Source organism: Dreissena polymorpha, chromosome 13, assembly GCF_020536995.1.
Source record: "Dreissena polymorpha isolate Duluth1 chromosome 13, UMN_Dpol_1.0, whole genome shotgun sequence".
NCBI classification, from domain to species: domain Eukaryota; kingdom Metazoa; phylum Mollusca; class Bivalvia; order Myida; family Dreissenidae; genus Dreissena; species Dreissena polymorpha.
In genome coordinates this window covers 40,628,603-40,645,938 of record NC_068367.1, presented here as the reverse complement: position 1 = coordinate 40,645,938, position 17,336 = coordinate 40,628,603, and the positions used below count along the sequence as shown (strand labels likewise).

Genomic DNA, 17,336 nt, shown 5'->3' with positions numbered 1-17,336 from the left:
AAATTGTCTGAAGAGAAATGTGTCATTTCTATGTACATTTAAGAAACGTATAAAAGGCATGAAAGGAGGATCTTTCTCGTTTAATACGTGTGAGACTGATCCCGGAAAAGCACGAGTTTAGAAAAACCCACTAATAACCCCGGTACAAACAACGCTGGTCCATTAAATCAACCAATGATAGCCTACTTTAAATAATAACGGTTGATACGGTGTGTGATTTTAAAAGGATTATAAATGGGTCATGTTTATTTGTACCTGTAGATTAGTGGGTTTTTCGACAAAGTTGCTATTTCCGGGATACATATATACCGCATTTATCGACATTGTGACCATTCAAGCACGAAGGGAAAACGACACACTCTTAATAGCACGTATCGTTTTTTTTTTCAACATTGTTTTATGATGAATGAATCAAATGAAGACACAACAGACGAATGCAATTACAACGCTAAAATGTGCATGTTCATTATATATAATTTACTTCTCTGCAATGAGGGTTTGAAACAAATAAGATTACAGATTGACATTTTCAAACACGAAAGACTACGGAGAATTGTGGAAAAAATCCAGCTTGACATTTCAGTTCTATACATTATGAAAATGTATAGTTATTGTCGCCGAAATATTTCACCTTATATCTTATTATACGCAGAAACAGGACTATCTACTGCAACATATTTATTTTAACAAAAAACAATGAAACAGATAATACAGAAAATGTAATCAAATTAAATGTCATTGTCATTTTTGTTTCGGTACCACCACAAATAACTTATGGTAAGGTACAGGACATTAAGATGACAAGTATCCGAGGTAGTTCACTTAATTAATGTTTAATTGCCTACGTAAAATAAACTAATATTTACAGAAAATGATTCATCTTTATCATGTATCTGATTATGAAGTAGTGTTCAGAAAAAGGAGGTCGGTTAACCTCTATAATTTCAACATGTTATGTGACGCATTACAATTATCTGTCATGTGATGGTTAGCAAAACAAAGTATTTTTGCTCTCTAGCTCGCCTATATTAATCTTTACTGACCTGTTTGAATGACCGGTTAACAAGAACTATATGATGAAATACATCCGTTTCCGTTCTGGACTTTAAATTATTACCACATCTTGGCATTTGTCCTCGTGAAACTTGTGTACCAGCAAAACCGAATACGAACATTTAAATTATGCTCATAGAGTGTAATGTTAGCGAGTTATACAAAAACACAATGATATTGGATTTAACGTGTGCAAGTGGGCTGTACGCCAGACCAGCCACCGGTCGGCGTGCACGTCCGCATGAGATCCCCTGAGCTCGTGTATCCAGGGTTACAGAGGTACGTCACTACGGAGCCCGGCTCGACACCACCAAACGTCTTTGTGGCGTCTCTGACGTCATCGGGCTCCGAACAGGTGATAACTGCAATTGTAAAACAGATATTACGGGATGTAAATAAAACGATTGTAAATCCGGCGTCTACAGTCATGTAGTTTGGTGTTCGTGCAGAGTCACATTATATGCTTACTTTCCGTTTCCGATGAATAAGATATCTCATATACAACCTTCTGGATAGAAAGTTTATTGATCTGTTTGAATATGTATTTATAGAAAGGGAAGTAACTGAAATTATATAACTCTGAGTATGATGTATATAATTAGTCTCCCCGGTTAATTTGAACACGGTTCATAAACATTAAGTGAATCATATATTAAGAGAAATATGATATTAGGATATTAATATCACATATAAAGTAATTTATTATTATAATAGATGATATTCAAAATGTAAACACTTATTATAACATAAGTAAACGACAAATCAAATAAATACTAAAGAAACCTATAAATTACAAAGTACTTCCGTATTGATATGAAGTAATGGTTATGTTTACTGTTATACACTTATTGAATTTCAATGCATTATACCAATATTCACACTTACTGAATCGCTGACCAATCGTGACTCCTGTGACGTCAGTTTCGGTTTTTCCGATGCTGTACCCTCCACAACCGCCATGCTGGATCTCATAATCCGGTGAAAATATGGCCTCCGGAAGTAACTCGCTGACCGGAGTCGCCAGTTCATACCAAGCGTACATCAGGGAAGACTTCCCGCCGTTATTTGGTGTATAGCCGGCTTTGTTGGCATTGAGCAGCAGCGCGAAGTAGCTGTTGGGGTTTCCGTCGCAGTTGGTGAACTTGAACTCATTGCCGTTGACTTTCCAGCCCTGTGTGCCGTATTTAAAGTTGAGAGACAGGGGTACGAATCCTGTGAAGACGTATGGTCCCATGGCTGTGTTTATTACGCCGTTATAACCGTCATGCTTGTTGAATTGAACGGAGACTGGTAACGTTTTGAAGGCATCAATCTGTCGAATTGCCGCCTCATACTGTCTGCCATTCTGACGCCTGTGGATGACCTTAACGTGGCTTCTATCGTCAGAGAGGGACGCCAAGTTCAGGTCCACGTCGCTCGGGATCGAGGTTGAAATGTAGACGTATCCGTCACCGTCGCCATAGTTACAGTAAATGTGAAAGTTCCTTCCTCCGCGGTTTATTTGGTACAGCCCGCTCTTCAGTTTTCCATTAGCATTGTTTTGCAAGGTCACACAGTTCTGAACTGTAACATAGTTTATTGGTTTAAAGGTCCTGTATCCAAGCAACCGAAAACGTTTGACGGTAACCTTATATGTTTCGTGACTAATCTGCTTATTTGGCAAACACATCTAGTCCAGTCAATCTAGCCCAAAAATAGGCTTAACCTCAAACAAATTGCAACAGAAAGTATGCTGACTGATTTTGATACTTCAACCCTCACTCTTAAACATATCAAAAGTCTAGAAGAATCTAATGAGGGGAAAACTAAACTATTCTAACACGGCACGCGACTTGTTTTCTATAGACAAACAAGGAAATCAAGTGTGGGTTATTTAAGAAAAAATATTTTTCTATCATGGTTTGTTGTCGAATAACCCGAAGTAAGGAGTATAGATGCGTAGGAATAAAATCACGAGTGCAAAGCACGAGTGATTTGATAACACGCATCTATACAACAAACCACACTTGATTTCCTTCTTTGTCTATAGAAAACATGTCGCGTGCCGTGTTAGAATCTGCAATAACTTATGGGCGGAGCTTATTGTTTCGAAAATAGATCCGAATAAATAAAGAAAATATTGCTGTAAAATGCACGTGCTTAAACCCGCCCTTAAAGAAATGTAATAAATGTAGTATGTATATAAATGTAATGAAACAATAAATTGTATATCTGGTGATAAGTGGCATAATCACACCTACAAAGAATGTTATTGGTTAGGAAGCGTAATACAGAAAACATTTAGAATCTATAGCATGTCAGCTTTTCAGTAGCATCAATAAACGTGACGTCATTAAGTTTCTACGATTGTTGTTTACAATGAAAGTGACGTCCTTTGCAAAATATTTATGAATGAAAACGACGTCATATGTTTGTACAATTCAATGACGTCACTAAATAGTGAACTTTGTACTAAGAAGGGCGGAGTATTGAAAAATATAGTTCACGTCCTAATGCTTGACCAAATCAATCAGAATCGTGTTAGAATCGAAATAATATTTTTCTATGATGGTTTGTTGTCGAATAACCCACAGTAAGTTGTATAGATGCGTGTTATCAAATCACTCGTGCTTCGCACTCGTGATTTAATTCCTACGCATCTATACTCCTTACTGTGGGTTATTCGACAACAAACCATCATAGAAAAATATTATTTCTTAATTAAAGCGGGATAATATTATTTTAATTCATTAATGGTCGGTATGTTTGGTATTTTTATATTAAGTTGATATCAAGACAATTGTTTTGATTTAACTTCTTAGTGCCATTTGAAATATGTATTAAGAACAGATCGATTAACATGATTCGATAATTGTCTCCAGTCGTTTGTAGCTGCCAAATAAATTAACGCGCAGCGCTTATTTTCATCTACAAAACGGTAGCTTTTGGTCCTGTCTAAATAAGCGTTTTGCATATTCTTTAATATTAAAATATTCTCACAACTGTGCTATAATTGACACGTGCGTTGCCATATTTTTACATTGAATACTTGTATCAACAGCACGGATAATTTAGCAAAGAGTAAAACTGACCAAATTAGCCGACTGCCTGGGCGTGTGTTGAAAACAGAGCATCGTTAAACTATTAAAACGGACTAGTATTGTAAGCATTTCAGGATGATATCTAATATACATGATATAACAGTTTGTTTGAAAGTAATCTTCTTGTCTGTTTTTTCGGCGTAAGCTGCATAAGCCAGCTTTTCACCTTAGCCTGACCTTTGTAAGTGTCCAATAAAATTCCAATAAAATTTCCCGCGGCTAGGTACGTATGAATACACTTCATTTATTCCATTGGCTGATTTGAGTATACCACCAGAACATTGGAAACATATCCGCGTCTTTGTAACACTGTTTTACTGTATGAAACAATTTTATCTCGAATGAAAAGGCTTAATATATAGAACAGTGTTACACTCAATTCTCGACATCAATACAGTTTGTGCGTACACCTTTTATTTTCAGAGCATTACCAGCGCAAGAGCGTTTATACTTAAAAGGCTATGTTCTCATATTTAGTACTTACTTCCTTATTCCTGTCAACATGTTAACATGTAAAAGTATAAAGAGCAATGGAAGCGAGGCCTCACTTTAAAGCATTGCATTTCAACCCGCGAGGTATATCGGGTCAATTCGCGGGCATTCAGAGTTTATATACATGTCATCACCGGAGTTGGCGGCCAGTAAAATAATCGTTATATAATAAAGACGCTATCCGTGAACTAGGTGACCTGGAATTTTCTTTAGACCAGAAATATGTTAAATGAAGATATTCAGCAATATAAGTATGGTATGTAAATAATAGATTCTTAATGTGTTTTCAACAATACAATGATAAATATTATTGTTGATAAATTTAACAATAATTATTCGTCCATATTGCCTAATGTACTAAAGTGATATTATGAGCATGTAACAGTTTATAGGTGTCTATCGCAACCGTTGATTATTTTTGATGTTTCTACTTCATATGCACTTATATAAATTAATGCAGCATCATCATACTAAAACAATATACCAGAAAGAGAAAAATAATGCATTTGAATATCAACCGTACTTTCGTTTGACAACTGATCATGCGTTTACGAGTTGAACCTAAATTTAGTTTTAGTGCAGATTTGTTCATACGACACAAAGACACGAAATTGTTTTACGGATCATTTCAGCTTACAGGACTGGGTGGGTCACGTAAGAATATCGAATATAAAATATATTTTTATAAACAACTGGTAGCAAGGTGAGATGCAGATAATTAATCAGTAACCACATTTTAACTAACTATTTTGACCTGTTAATTCTTTTCAGCTCAATTCAACAGTGCAAAATGCCCATAATATCACTTTAAGCATTAGCACGATGATAATTGATACTGTTAATAATCGAATCAAATAGCAATGCCCGACAAACCACTAAAACAGGTTTGTTCGAAGAACGCGCCTATAAATACGGATACTTCTCGTGTGGCCGGTTGACTCATATGTTTAAATTTCACTTCCATTCTTCTTTTGGTTTTCTGTTTTGTATCTATAGGTTTATGACCAGCAATATGTTATAATGTAAAATAAGCCGCGAAAACTCCCCGTAACTTCCCGTACTGCGTGTGATGCAGCTAAGAACTGCACAGAAAAAGACATTCGCTATACTTGATCTCATTCATTAAACTATTTACGCCGTATATCTTTTTTAAAGATATTTCTTGTTAATACATTTTAGGTTCAGATGGATTCACATGATTCGATATTTGTCTTCAGCAGTTTCTAGTTGCAAAATATATGTAAGCATATTGCAAAACGGTAGCTTTTGTTCCTGTCAAGGTCGGTATTTTAATTAAAATCAATGTTATGGTTGAATATATGAGTACAGATATTATATTAAAATGTAAATGCTCTAACAAAATTACGATCTGGTCTTTTCGACAATTGGTAGTAATACTTTGACATGGTGATAGAAATTAAAATCAAATAATAACAACTGTACAAACAAACAAAGAAAGTTACATATTCCAAACAAAGCATATAAACAATTGTTTTTCTATAGGTAGAACATGATCCCAAAACTGTACCATGATAATAGACAAGAGTGTTGCCATATTGTGTAATTGAATAGTTTTTATCATAAAAGCACAGGCAATATAACACAGAGTCGAAATGATCATTGTAAGCTGCATTCAGTGCTGGGGCTAGTGTTGTGAACAGAGCATAAGTGAACTATTAAAGCGGGATAATATTATTTTAATTGATTAATGGTCGGTATGTGTGGTATTTTTATATTAAGTTGATGTCAAAACTATTTGTTTTGATTTAACTTCTTAGTGCCATTTGAAATATGTATTAAGAACAGATCGATTAACATGATTCGATAATTGTGTCCAGCAGTTTGTTGTTGCAAAATAAATAAACGCGTAGCGCATATATTCATCCACAAAACGGTAGCTTTTGGTCCTGTTTAAATAATTGTTTTGATTAAATTAAGGGAGAGGTTTACTATTTAGAGTAACACTATAATATTGAAGTTGCAAATTTGTTAAGACGATCACCATCTGATCTGTTCGACAGTTGATGGAAATTTAATTGGTAATAATGATAACAATTTATATAATATATACACTTTTTAACAAACGAATGTTTAGATTTTACAAATGCTACCTTTAACACATTCCGTTATGTTCGTCCAATGACCATTTTGACATCGGCTGACTACGATATTGTCGTCTCGGGGACTGTATCCGGTGTCGCAAGTCAAATTTCTAGTTGCACCTTCAAACAGAGAGTCTCCTGTAACGTTCCCTTTGCTGTTGTTCTCAAAAGGAGGGCAGTCTACAAAATGAGCAGTTTCCAAAGACAGCATATATACAACACTTGTGTTTTCGAAGAGGGGCAGTAGTCTCACAACTGTGCTATAATTGACACGTGCGTTGCCATATTTTTACTTTAATTAATTTTATCAACAGCACGGATAATTTAGCAAATAGTAAAACTGACCATATTAGCCGACTGCTGGGGGCTTGTGTTAAACAGAGCATCGTTAAACTATTAAAACGGACTAGTATTGTAAGCATTTCAGGTTGATATCTAACCTACATGATATTACAGTTTGTTTGAAAGTAAACTTCTTGTCTGTTTAGTAAATACATTTTAAGTTCAGATGGATTCACATGATACGATATTTGTCTTCAGCAGTTCCTAGTAGCAAAATAAATGTAAGCATAGCGGTAGTTTTTGTTTCTGTCAAGGTCGTTGTTTGAATGAAATAATTGTAAAGGTTGAATATATGGGTACATATATTATATTCAAAATGTAAATGCTCTAACAAAATTACAATCTGGCCTTTTCGACAACTGGTGGTAATACTTTGACATGGTGATGGAAATTAAAATCAAACAATACCAACTGTACAAAAAACATTTAATTTTATAAGTGATACCTTTAATACATTCCGTTATTTTTGTCCATTGGCCATTTTGACAAAGACTCAATACAGCATTGCTGTCTCGGGGACTGTATCCGGGATTGCAAGTCAAATTTCTAGTTGCACCTTCGAACAGAGTGTCTCCTTCAACTTTTCCGTTGTTGATGTTCTCAAAAGTAGGGCACACTACAAATGAACAATTTCCAAAGACAGCGAATAAAAAAATCAAAAGAGGGCAATTATCCAGAAATGTGCCTTAATTGGAATTTGCGTTGAAATATTTTAGAAATGAATAGTTTATCATAAAGACACAGACAATTTAACCAATAGTAAAATGACCATGTAAGCTGCATAAAGTGCTTAGGTTAATGTAGGGGACAGAGCATCGGTATGCTATTTAGGCCGAATTGTATTATTTGAATGTATTTATGGTCGGCATTTGATAAATAATTAACATGTTTTCACTATTTTGTAAGAACACTTTTATAGACTTGTGTGAACTATGTACATAAGGAATAGGCTGATGCGATATTTGTCTCAAGCAGTTTCTAGTTTCGTAATAAACAACGCGTTGCGCATTTACTCAATCCCAAAACGGTATCTTTTGTTCCTGTCAACATCGGTGTTTACTTAAATGAATGTAAAGGTTTAATAATTTGCGTAACGATATAATATTTAAGTTGCAAATGCTTTTAAAAGATTATGATCGGACCTTTTCATCGAATAGTGGAAATTTACTTGGTCATGGTGAAGGAAATTCAAATCAAAAATTCACTTCCATAAAATTAAAAATCTAACATTCACAAATGATACCTATAGCACAATCCGTAATTTTCGTCCATTGGCTATTTTTACATTGGCTCACAACGTTATTTCTGTCTCGAGGACTGTATCCGGGGTGGCAGGTCAAATTCTTAGTGGCACCTTCAAGCAGAGATTCTCCAACCACTTTCCCGTTTTTTTTGTTCTCGAACGGAGGGCACACTATAACGGAACAGTTTCCATAAACAGCACAGTTTTGTTTAAAATTTGAAAGGCACTGATTTCAAACATATTCCTACATTTAGACGTGTTTAGCCATATTATAATTTGAATACTTTTAATTACCCAACCACACACAGAAATAATCATTCAATGTGTGTTAACAATGAAGGATGGTGTGGGTTACATAATATTAGTAGCTACTACAGCGGACCAATGTTGTATATGCAATCGTTTTCAGTATAGTTTATGTTATGTGTATGTTCTAAATCTCTGTTTTTAAGTTAATTTCTTAATCTTATTTAGCATATGTAAAAAGTACAAATGGATAAACAGAATTGGGCGTGGGTCTCAAGCACTACACACTACTGGTATGCAGTCACAATATGGTCTTCATTATTTCCGAAATAACCTGTTCATTAAATCTTCTTTTTTTATGACACGATTTAAACGTATAATATAAATTACTTTCAAGTTATTGCAACATGCATGTGTGTATGTATTGTTTAACATGTTTACAACTTTAAGGGAAATATGTACCTTTGTACTGGAGACAAATACTTGTATTTATTGAATATTTACATATTTGCAATGTGAATGAGTTGATATAATGATAATTAGTTGGGATATACTGATCGATTATATAAACATTTCGGAACGTTTAATATTAGTTCATTAATAATGTTTATTTGTAAAATATGTCGTTGTTTTCGACTATTGGAATTTTCACATCTGACAATTGCTATTTGGTTTCACGAGGTCTGTAGCATCCTTTGAAGGTCAATTATTGTAGTGTTTGTTAACGCAGTTAAAGAGTCGGTTGGAATCACCTTTCAATGAACATGTGCATTACGTTTATACTGTACCATTAGATAACGCTGGTACATGTGTGATGAAAAACAATATCTTAATATATCAATATCTGTGAGCCGTTGTTTGTAGCTTGATTGGTTAGATGTTACTGAAAACGGCCGCTGCAAAATTTTGTATTTCAGCATATAAATGGACAACCTGTTGGCCATATATATATATATATATATATATATATATATATATATATATATATATATATATATATATATATATATATATATATATATATATATATATATATATATATAGTTTTATTGCACAGAGCTTAAATACCACAAAACTTTTACCGAATGTATTGTACTGCTTAATAAATGAAAAATGAAATGAAACCATCTGTACGACACATTTCTGAAAATCCTGACGATAACTCACATTTTTGCGAAGTTTTCGTAGAATCAGATGGAGTCTGGTCACCACATTTTTTCTTGACCTTTATTAATAACAAACACAATTGTTAACATTAAACTAAAATTATCATAATAAAAAACATACACGAGTTTGCATTTCAATTTCATACATTTACACTTTTTAATAAACCATTAAAATAAAAATCAACGCTTTCACTATTTTTATTAGTTAGCAACGCAGTACTACATACAATTATTAAAACAATGCATAGCAAACGGTTCTATGACTTATTGCTTAAACGATGTGGCATCACGATTACTTAAAATATAGGAAACAGTATACAACGAATTAATTTATTTAAAAACAATAGATGTGTTCGTCAGAAACACAATGCCCCCTATTGCGCCGCTTTGAAAAAAAATTAACCTTTTACCTTGAAGGATTACCTTGACCTTGAACTTCCACCACTCAAAATGTGCAGCTTCATGAGCACGCCGCTTTGAAAAAAAAAATTGTATCGACTATTGACCTAAAAGGATGACCTTGACCTTGAATTTCCACCACTCAAAATGTGCAGCTTCATGATAACGCCGCTTTGAAAAAAAATTGACCTTTGACCTTGAAGGATGACCTTGACCTTGAAGGATAACATTGACCTTGAACTTCCACCACTCGAAATGTGCAGCTTCTGTGAACGACGCTTTGAATTATTTTTTTCACCTTTGACTTTGAAGGATGACCTTGACCTTGAACTTCCACCACTCAAAATGTGCAGCTTCATGAGATACACATGCATGCAAAATATCAAGCTGCTATCTTCAATATTGAAAAAGTTATGGCCAATGTTAAAGTTTTCGGACGGACAGACGCCATATATTTTACATTTGACCTTGAAGGATGACCTTGACCTTCACCTTTCACCATTCAAAATGTTCAGCTTCATGAGGTACACACGCATGCCAAATATCAAGTTTCTATCTTCAATAATGCAAAAGTCATGGCAAACGTTAAAGCTTTTTTTCAGACGGACGGACAGACTGACATACACACATACACACATATTGACATACTGACATACTGACTGATGGACAGTTCAACTGCATTATGCCACCCTACCGGGGGCATAAAAAATTACTTTTTTTAATATTGAAATTATAGTAATGTTCAACATCATCATGTAATTGTTATATTCGTTGATTAATTATTGAAAAATAATTAATCAGTGATTATTAATTGATTATTCACAATAAATCGATTAAAAATGATTAAATTAGTATATAACATTTTATTGATCGGTGTCAAATGATTTACAATCATTGGATTGTTATTATTTGTTCAAATGTAATCAACATTTTAAATAATTACGAAAAGGAATATTTTTTAGTAATTGTTAAGATTGGCAAAAGTGATTTATAATCCATCAATACTTCCAGACATACTGGTATTGCTGGTTGCAAAAAGTAATCAAAGGGGCTTGGGGTACATTTAACTGTACTTTTATATCAAAAGATAAATAAATTTGAAACTGCTACATAACTTCCATAAGATAACTTTGCAGTCTTGGCTACAAAGCTAGAGGAGTATGAATCGTAAGTTTCATTTGAAGGCATACCTGAAGATTAACTGAAACTGTTTGAAGTATTACAACTTATGGAAAATATGCTAAATTTGAATACCCCGGAGTTTATGATTAATCCTAACCTAGTGGGTTAAAGATAATTTACTTCATGAACTTTTATCCCTATACACCGGTGCTGAAAAGGCTGGTCTATTAACCAATTTTCTAAGAATATAATAATTGTTTGGAAATGATGTGAGCTGCGGCAAAGTTTTTACAAATTACCAAATCATATTCGGCCTTCCAATCATTCCTAGAAATATTTATTATGGAAATTAGACGAAAAACTGTGTAGCTCTCATCATATAGCTCAATTCACAAGGGGAATATAATTTCATTAAAGAAAGTGATCGACTTCAAACATCGGTAAATGAAACTTTGAAGACCTATTTATTGATCTACACAATGAAATATAAAATATACGGTAATAATAATTAAAAGGGACTCTTATTCGTTATATAGCTAATTTGATAGAAGATGGGGAAAACCATTTACATTCTTGTCCTCACTTGATTCGAACCATTATGCTGAATGGGTCAAGTTCCCCACGGGTACTACTTCCCCGAACCCTGGGTACTTTGAAGTATACTTCACCGTACACCGATTTTCAAATAATACTTTTGGGTACCCCGGTATACTTAAAGGTAACACATCTTTCCTAATAAAAAAAATTCGTACCCAAAATTTGTCATACCCATTTTGTCCAGCCCTAAAGATATCCGAATCTAAAACATGAATTACGACCCTAAAATGAAATATTTTAAACTGTTTGTCCTGGATATTAAACGGTATATGTGTCATTGTCAGACATGATAGAGCCATCAATCGAATAAACAGCAGAGGTTCAGTTTCAGTCGATAATAGTACTATCCAAAGTTGTGCTACGTGTCATTATAATTATGTTCGATTCTTCCGTTGAAATGTGGCATCAATTTTATTGATCCACGTCGGCTAAAACTTAATGTAAATGCCATTTTGTTCAGTTTAAGCCGCGTGATCCGATTCTTTTCAGATATGAAAAATCGGTCCGGCAAAGCGGGTCGATAAAATTTATATTAGCACGTTAGATACGAATAACGGCCCGCTCACGACGCTATTTTATTATTATTTATAGAAACGATTTGTAATATTTATTTATATTACACAATGCAATTCAGCACTAAATTAAATTTCTAACTTGCAATATATTACAGATAAGATATACATACTTACAACTTAATTTATGGACCCATCAAATATATGTAATTAAAATTATCTGTATATAACATGCTTGTATGTGTATATGTTATATTTTACCGAGGAAATACAATTATGCGCGCACACACACTATCAGTTTGTCGTTAGCGTTGTTTGTGCATTTGCCTTTTGCTTTTTTGTGTTTGGAAATATGTTATGATGTTCTAAATCTAATAGTAGTTTCGTTATTTATGTTATAGTTCTTAATGTTGGTTATTGGTGGGGCTATTCCCGATAAGGTTGATATAAATGATGTTTTTATTTGAATTGAGTGATTGATGCAACTTGTTTTAATAAAAATATATGATTATAAAAGCGTTAAATACAATGTTAATTTAGTTTAAAACGCTTAAATATTGCATGTAAAATAGTCGTGACAAGTCAGTTTTCTTTATCTGCAAAACCATAAATAACAATTAACACGAATGTAATAACATATAAGGGACTCTATGCCATATTATAAAAATAATGCATCAATGAATTACATAGATTTTAAGAACCAGATTCGAGACTCTTCGGTTCGTTCACAATTAAACCATGGTCTTAAACTATTAAACCAATACAAATATTCGTTTTTTGAACTGCCGAAGAAAGTAATACATTCACACATTTTTGTCGCGTAACGGTTCTTCCAAGATGGAGAGCGAACTGTATTGTCAACGTAATATCAATATTGGTCCTTTTAATGCGTGAAACGACCACGCCTCTGACCACAAAGCACGTTTGTGTAATGTAACTTCTAAATCTAATAAACTTTTACTTAGGAAATCTAATATAAATGAAATTGGTTGTATTCACATCAGTTTTGATCTGGTTTAATTGCTAATCAACCGAAGTTAAATATAATTTTGTTCTTAGTCGAAATAATGATAGCAATCAGCCGACCAATCTCGCCATGAATTCTTATGCTGATGTTTTAGATAGTGTGGGGGATTTTCACAACTTAAGCTATTTAATCCTACGAGAGTCGGATTGGTTTCAGAAAATTGCTGACCAGATTAGAAAATATTGACGAAAATCAGCGTAAATTGGACACAATCACCCTTAAATCAATAACAATCACTTGGCGGTTAAGACGTCATAAAAAGAAGCGCAAGTAAATCGAAACAAGTCAGTGCTTTCTGTCTGAGAAGTACGAAAACATGTTCAACATTTCCGACTCCAGAAACAACAAAATTGCAAACGTAAAAGTGCATATAAAAAATCGGTTCCTGTAAATCATGATATTAAGCAAACTAACACCTTCTTAAAAGAAGATATCTTAAAAGTCGGGAGATAATTTTTTGGAATTTCCGAATAACTCGATACCTAAATAAACGTTTATATCATCTAGCGGAAGTAGCACTATCGATTATGTATAATTACATTTAAAAAACTACCCTTTATTACTTATTATATAGTTTATGATAGTTGTCGTGTACACCACATGTGCATGTTCAGATATATTTAAACTTTGTCGTTAATAAGCCAGTGTGTTCGAATGAGAGAGTCAATTTGTCACGTAATCGAACGTGGTTCATAGACGACACATAGTTACTAACAATGTTCATTACTCTTAAATTACCGGTATGTAGCCTATCATTCGATATCTCGTCATGCGCGAATTGCCAAGATGACGAGTTTTGCATTAACTCCCATTTTCTCGTGCCGCGCATGGGACCAGTCGGTCCCTCTCTATTTATGTTTATTTCTCTGCATAATATAGGATAAAATATTCAACAACACCACATATCAGTTTCTAGTCCAATTTAATGTCTAACTTACTTAATATTTTCAGTTATACAAAAACGTTGTGATTGCTACATGATTGTATCTTTCTCGACCCGTACGTCTCCAAGTCTAAACGCTAACTGACTTGTTTCCCTCTAACATCTGGCCCGTGAAACTCAGTTATGAATCCCATTGGTCAGTGTTCTATGCGTTTTTATTTCTGATTGGCTGAATTACAACCTGGAGAAGTCACTATTCAAGTATGTACACGTTAATGAGCGTTGTGGTACAAATAATAAATAATGCAAATACAGCCTAAGGCTTGTGTCAACAGCATTGTAACCCCTTTGTTGTTAATGCATACTCGCTACTGATATACTTGTCAATATTTCGTACATAAAGAAAACCCAAATATTTCACCCAATTTCTCATCATTATTTGACAAATTTCAGAGAACTTAGTTGGCCCAACCACAGGTGGGTAGCGTGTGGCTATGATATTAATTAGTGAAAACATCATTTTGAATGAAAAATAATCATATTATAACGAAAAATTACCTTTTCTGAAAAAAAATATTTCACTATCAAATATATATATATAACAAGGTATGCAACTCAAAATCACCCGAAAACGGGGTGCATCGCTTTGAACAGTCATATCTTCATCAATTGTGCAGCGATTTTCACGATCTCGGTCTTATTTAACGCAGAAATGATTTCCCTTCTGGAAATGTATATGTCTTGCAATATTTTTACAAATGCTGGGTCAACTTTTAAGAAATAACACGATACACAACACGCATGACCCAGTTGACAGTGATCATGCTGTCTTTATGAATGAAATCTTCAGTTGTAAAGACACACCTCCGCATTGGACCAATGAAATCACTCGTATGTTTAAAATGTCAGTTAGTTGAAATGTATGTAAACAAAGGTTTCAAACGGCGCTGGACAGTTAGTCTTGATGCAGAATGTATCGACAAGAACGGTAATAATGTTTTTTTCATACGTTTTATTGAATTATGGTATCGAACTACATGAACTTTGTAGGGAAGTTGCCCTTTACTCCGTGAAGATTTCATTCATAAAGACAGCATGATCACTGTCAACTGGGTCATGCGTGTTGTGTATCGTGTTATTTCTTAAAAGTTGACCCAGCATTTGTAAAAATATTGCAAGACATATACATTTCCAGAAAGCAAATTCATTTCTGCGTTGAATAAGACCGAGATCGTGAAAATCGCTGCACAATTGATGAAGATATGGTTGTTCAAAGCGATGCACCCCGTTTTCGGGTGATTTTGAGTTGCATACCTTGTTATATATATATTTGATAGTGAATTTTTTTTTTTTCAGAAAAGTTTATTTTTCGTTATAATATGATTATTTATCATTCAAAATGATGTTTTCACTAATTAATATCATAGCCACACGCTACCCACCTGTGGGCCCAACGATGAATAAAGCACAATCTGTTCATATGCAACTTCTGAAGTAAAACATTCGACATAATTGTTCATAATATCACGTGAAATAATAAGAATAAAAATGCAAGTGGAGAACAATGTCCAAATGTATCTTCGTTTTTCTTCGCTTTTAACCAAGTTTTTTAAATCAAATGTATTATCGTTAGTACAAAAATATTAATTAAATTTAAACGTCTCTGTAAACAATATTATATGACTTGCTGCTGGAACAGTTTTATAAATAAATTTCTACCAAATCATATAAATGGAATAGAAATACGCAGCAATTTTACTCTGTAAGGTACCTTTTCAAACGCCGTCGCCTTTTTGTCAGGGTTTCCAGTTGCAATTTTTACCGATGCGCATAAAATACAATTTCTTTCAAGTTCATTGAATAACAATCCATGACAATCGTCCGTGCAATCCCTCATGCAAGTTGTCACATCTGTTGTTCTTAAAAATGTTAACACTACATGACAAGACAAGTCCTTCCTCATTTCGAACCTTGTACAATCTGAACACGAGTCTTGTTGACCTGTGGTCAAGTGATCCACAAATATAATAGTTATGCAGTAAACGATAAGACATTTCAAAAGAAATGTCATATCCATGTTTGTTGCCTATTCAATCCTGCATCTTCTTACTTCGTAGACATTCCAGTGTGACGTGCGTTCACAAACTGATCATCATATTCTTAGACGCATCACATTCCCCTGGTTTGGGAAATTATGCTTCCACCAAAGTAGTTTTGCGTAGGAATGAACATGTTATAATGAAAGAAAACTCGTTTTTTATTGTGTGTTTAAAACGGAATGCCGTTTACAGAAATGTTATTTAATTATGTTTAAATGTGATTTTGAATCTCAATTAAGATTGATAGCGATTGTCAAAAGCACGATTACCTGACCTGCTTTCGCTTTCACTTTTTACTTGTAAAAGAAGTTCCACGCACAATTCCTTTCGCGTTAGCACACAGGTCAGTAAGACCGGTGTGTACACAATGATAAGAGCGGGTTTGATGGTATGGTTGCCTGTTTCTGCCGGGATGTTTCGGAAGAGTTGACTCCGTTGAATGGCTTGAAACGATAATACGACAGCGGCTCACGTACCAAATTTATCGCAAATGCAAGCAGAGTAATTGTTTTGGCAAGGCAGTGTAATAATTGGCCTTTTGAACAATTTAATGTTTGTATTTTCGTTAATAATGTGTTGGCTAATCGTTAAAGATGAATATTACTATTTTTTCTAAATTTTCGTACATCCTCGTTTTATTTATTTTGTGAGACTCTTATTTTTCGGACACCTAGATGTTCACCTAATATTAATGACTCTCAATTTTCCAACAGTAACATGTTTAGCATAATTAATCTTGTTTGCGTTAATCTTATCATACACCACACATGTGTTTTAACAACCAGATAATGGAAATTAATCTGGAACATGTATACGGGGAATCTGTATACCATAAGATTGGCTTGCTTTGTGTCAATAGGCATGTATATTTGTAAGTATTAATAGATTTGAAATTAAATTTGTTAGGAAATCACTAAAATCGGCTAAATTCATATATTAAGTGTTTTACACAATTACGAGAATAATTGTTCGC

At 33.9% G+C, this 17,336-nt stretch overlaps 1 protein-coding gene across 1 annotated transcript; it reads right to left on the bottom strand.

Moving 5' to 3' along the window:
- Nucleotides 1-718: 718 nt before the first annotated feature.
- LOC127855856 (uncharacterized) lies at nt 719-16,393 on the bottom strand. Its single transcript, XM_052391740.1, has 7 exons — nt 16,036-16,393; nt 9,726-9,783; nt 8,313-8,483; nt 7,515-7,685; nt 6,737-6,907; nt 1,939-2,616; nt 719-1,415 (listed from the first exon to the last, which is right to left on the bottom strand). Exons 1-7 carry the CDS (start codon nt 16,339-16,341, stop codon nt 1,237-1,239), a joined length of 1,734 nt encoding a protein of 577 aa, XP_052247700.1. The 5' UTR covers nt 16,342-16,393; the 3' UTR covers nt 719-1,236.
- Nucleotides 16,394-17,336: the final 943 nt, after the last annotated feature.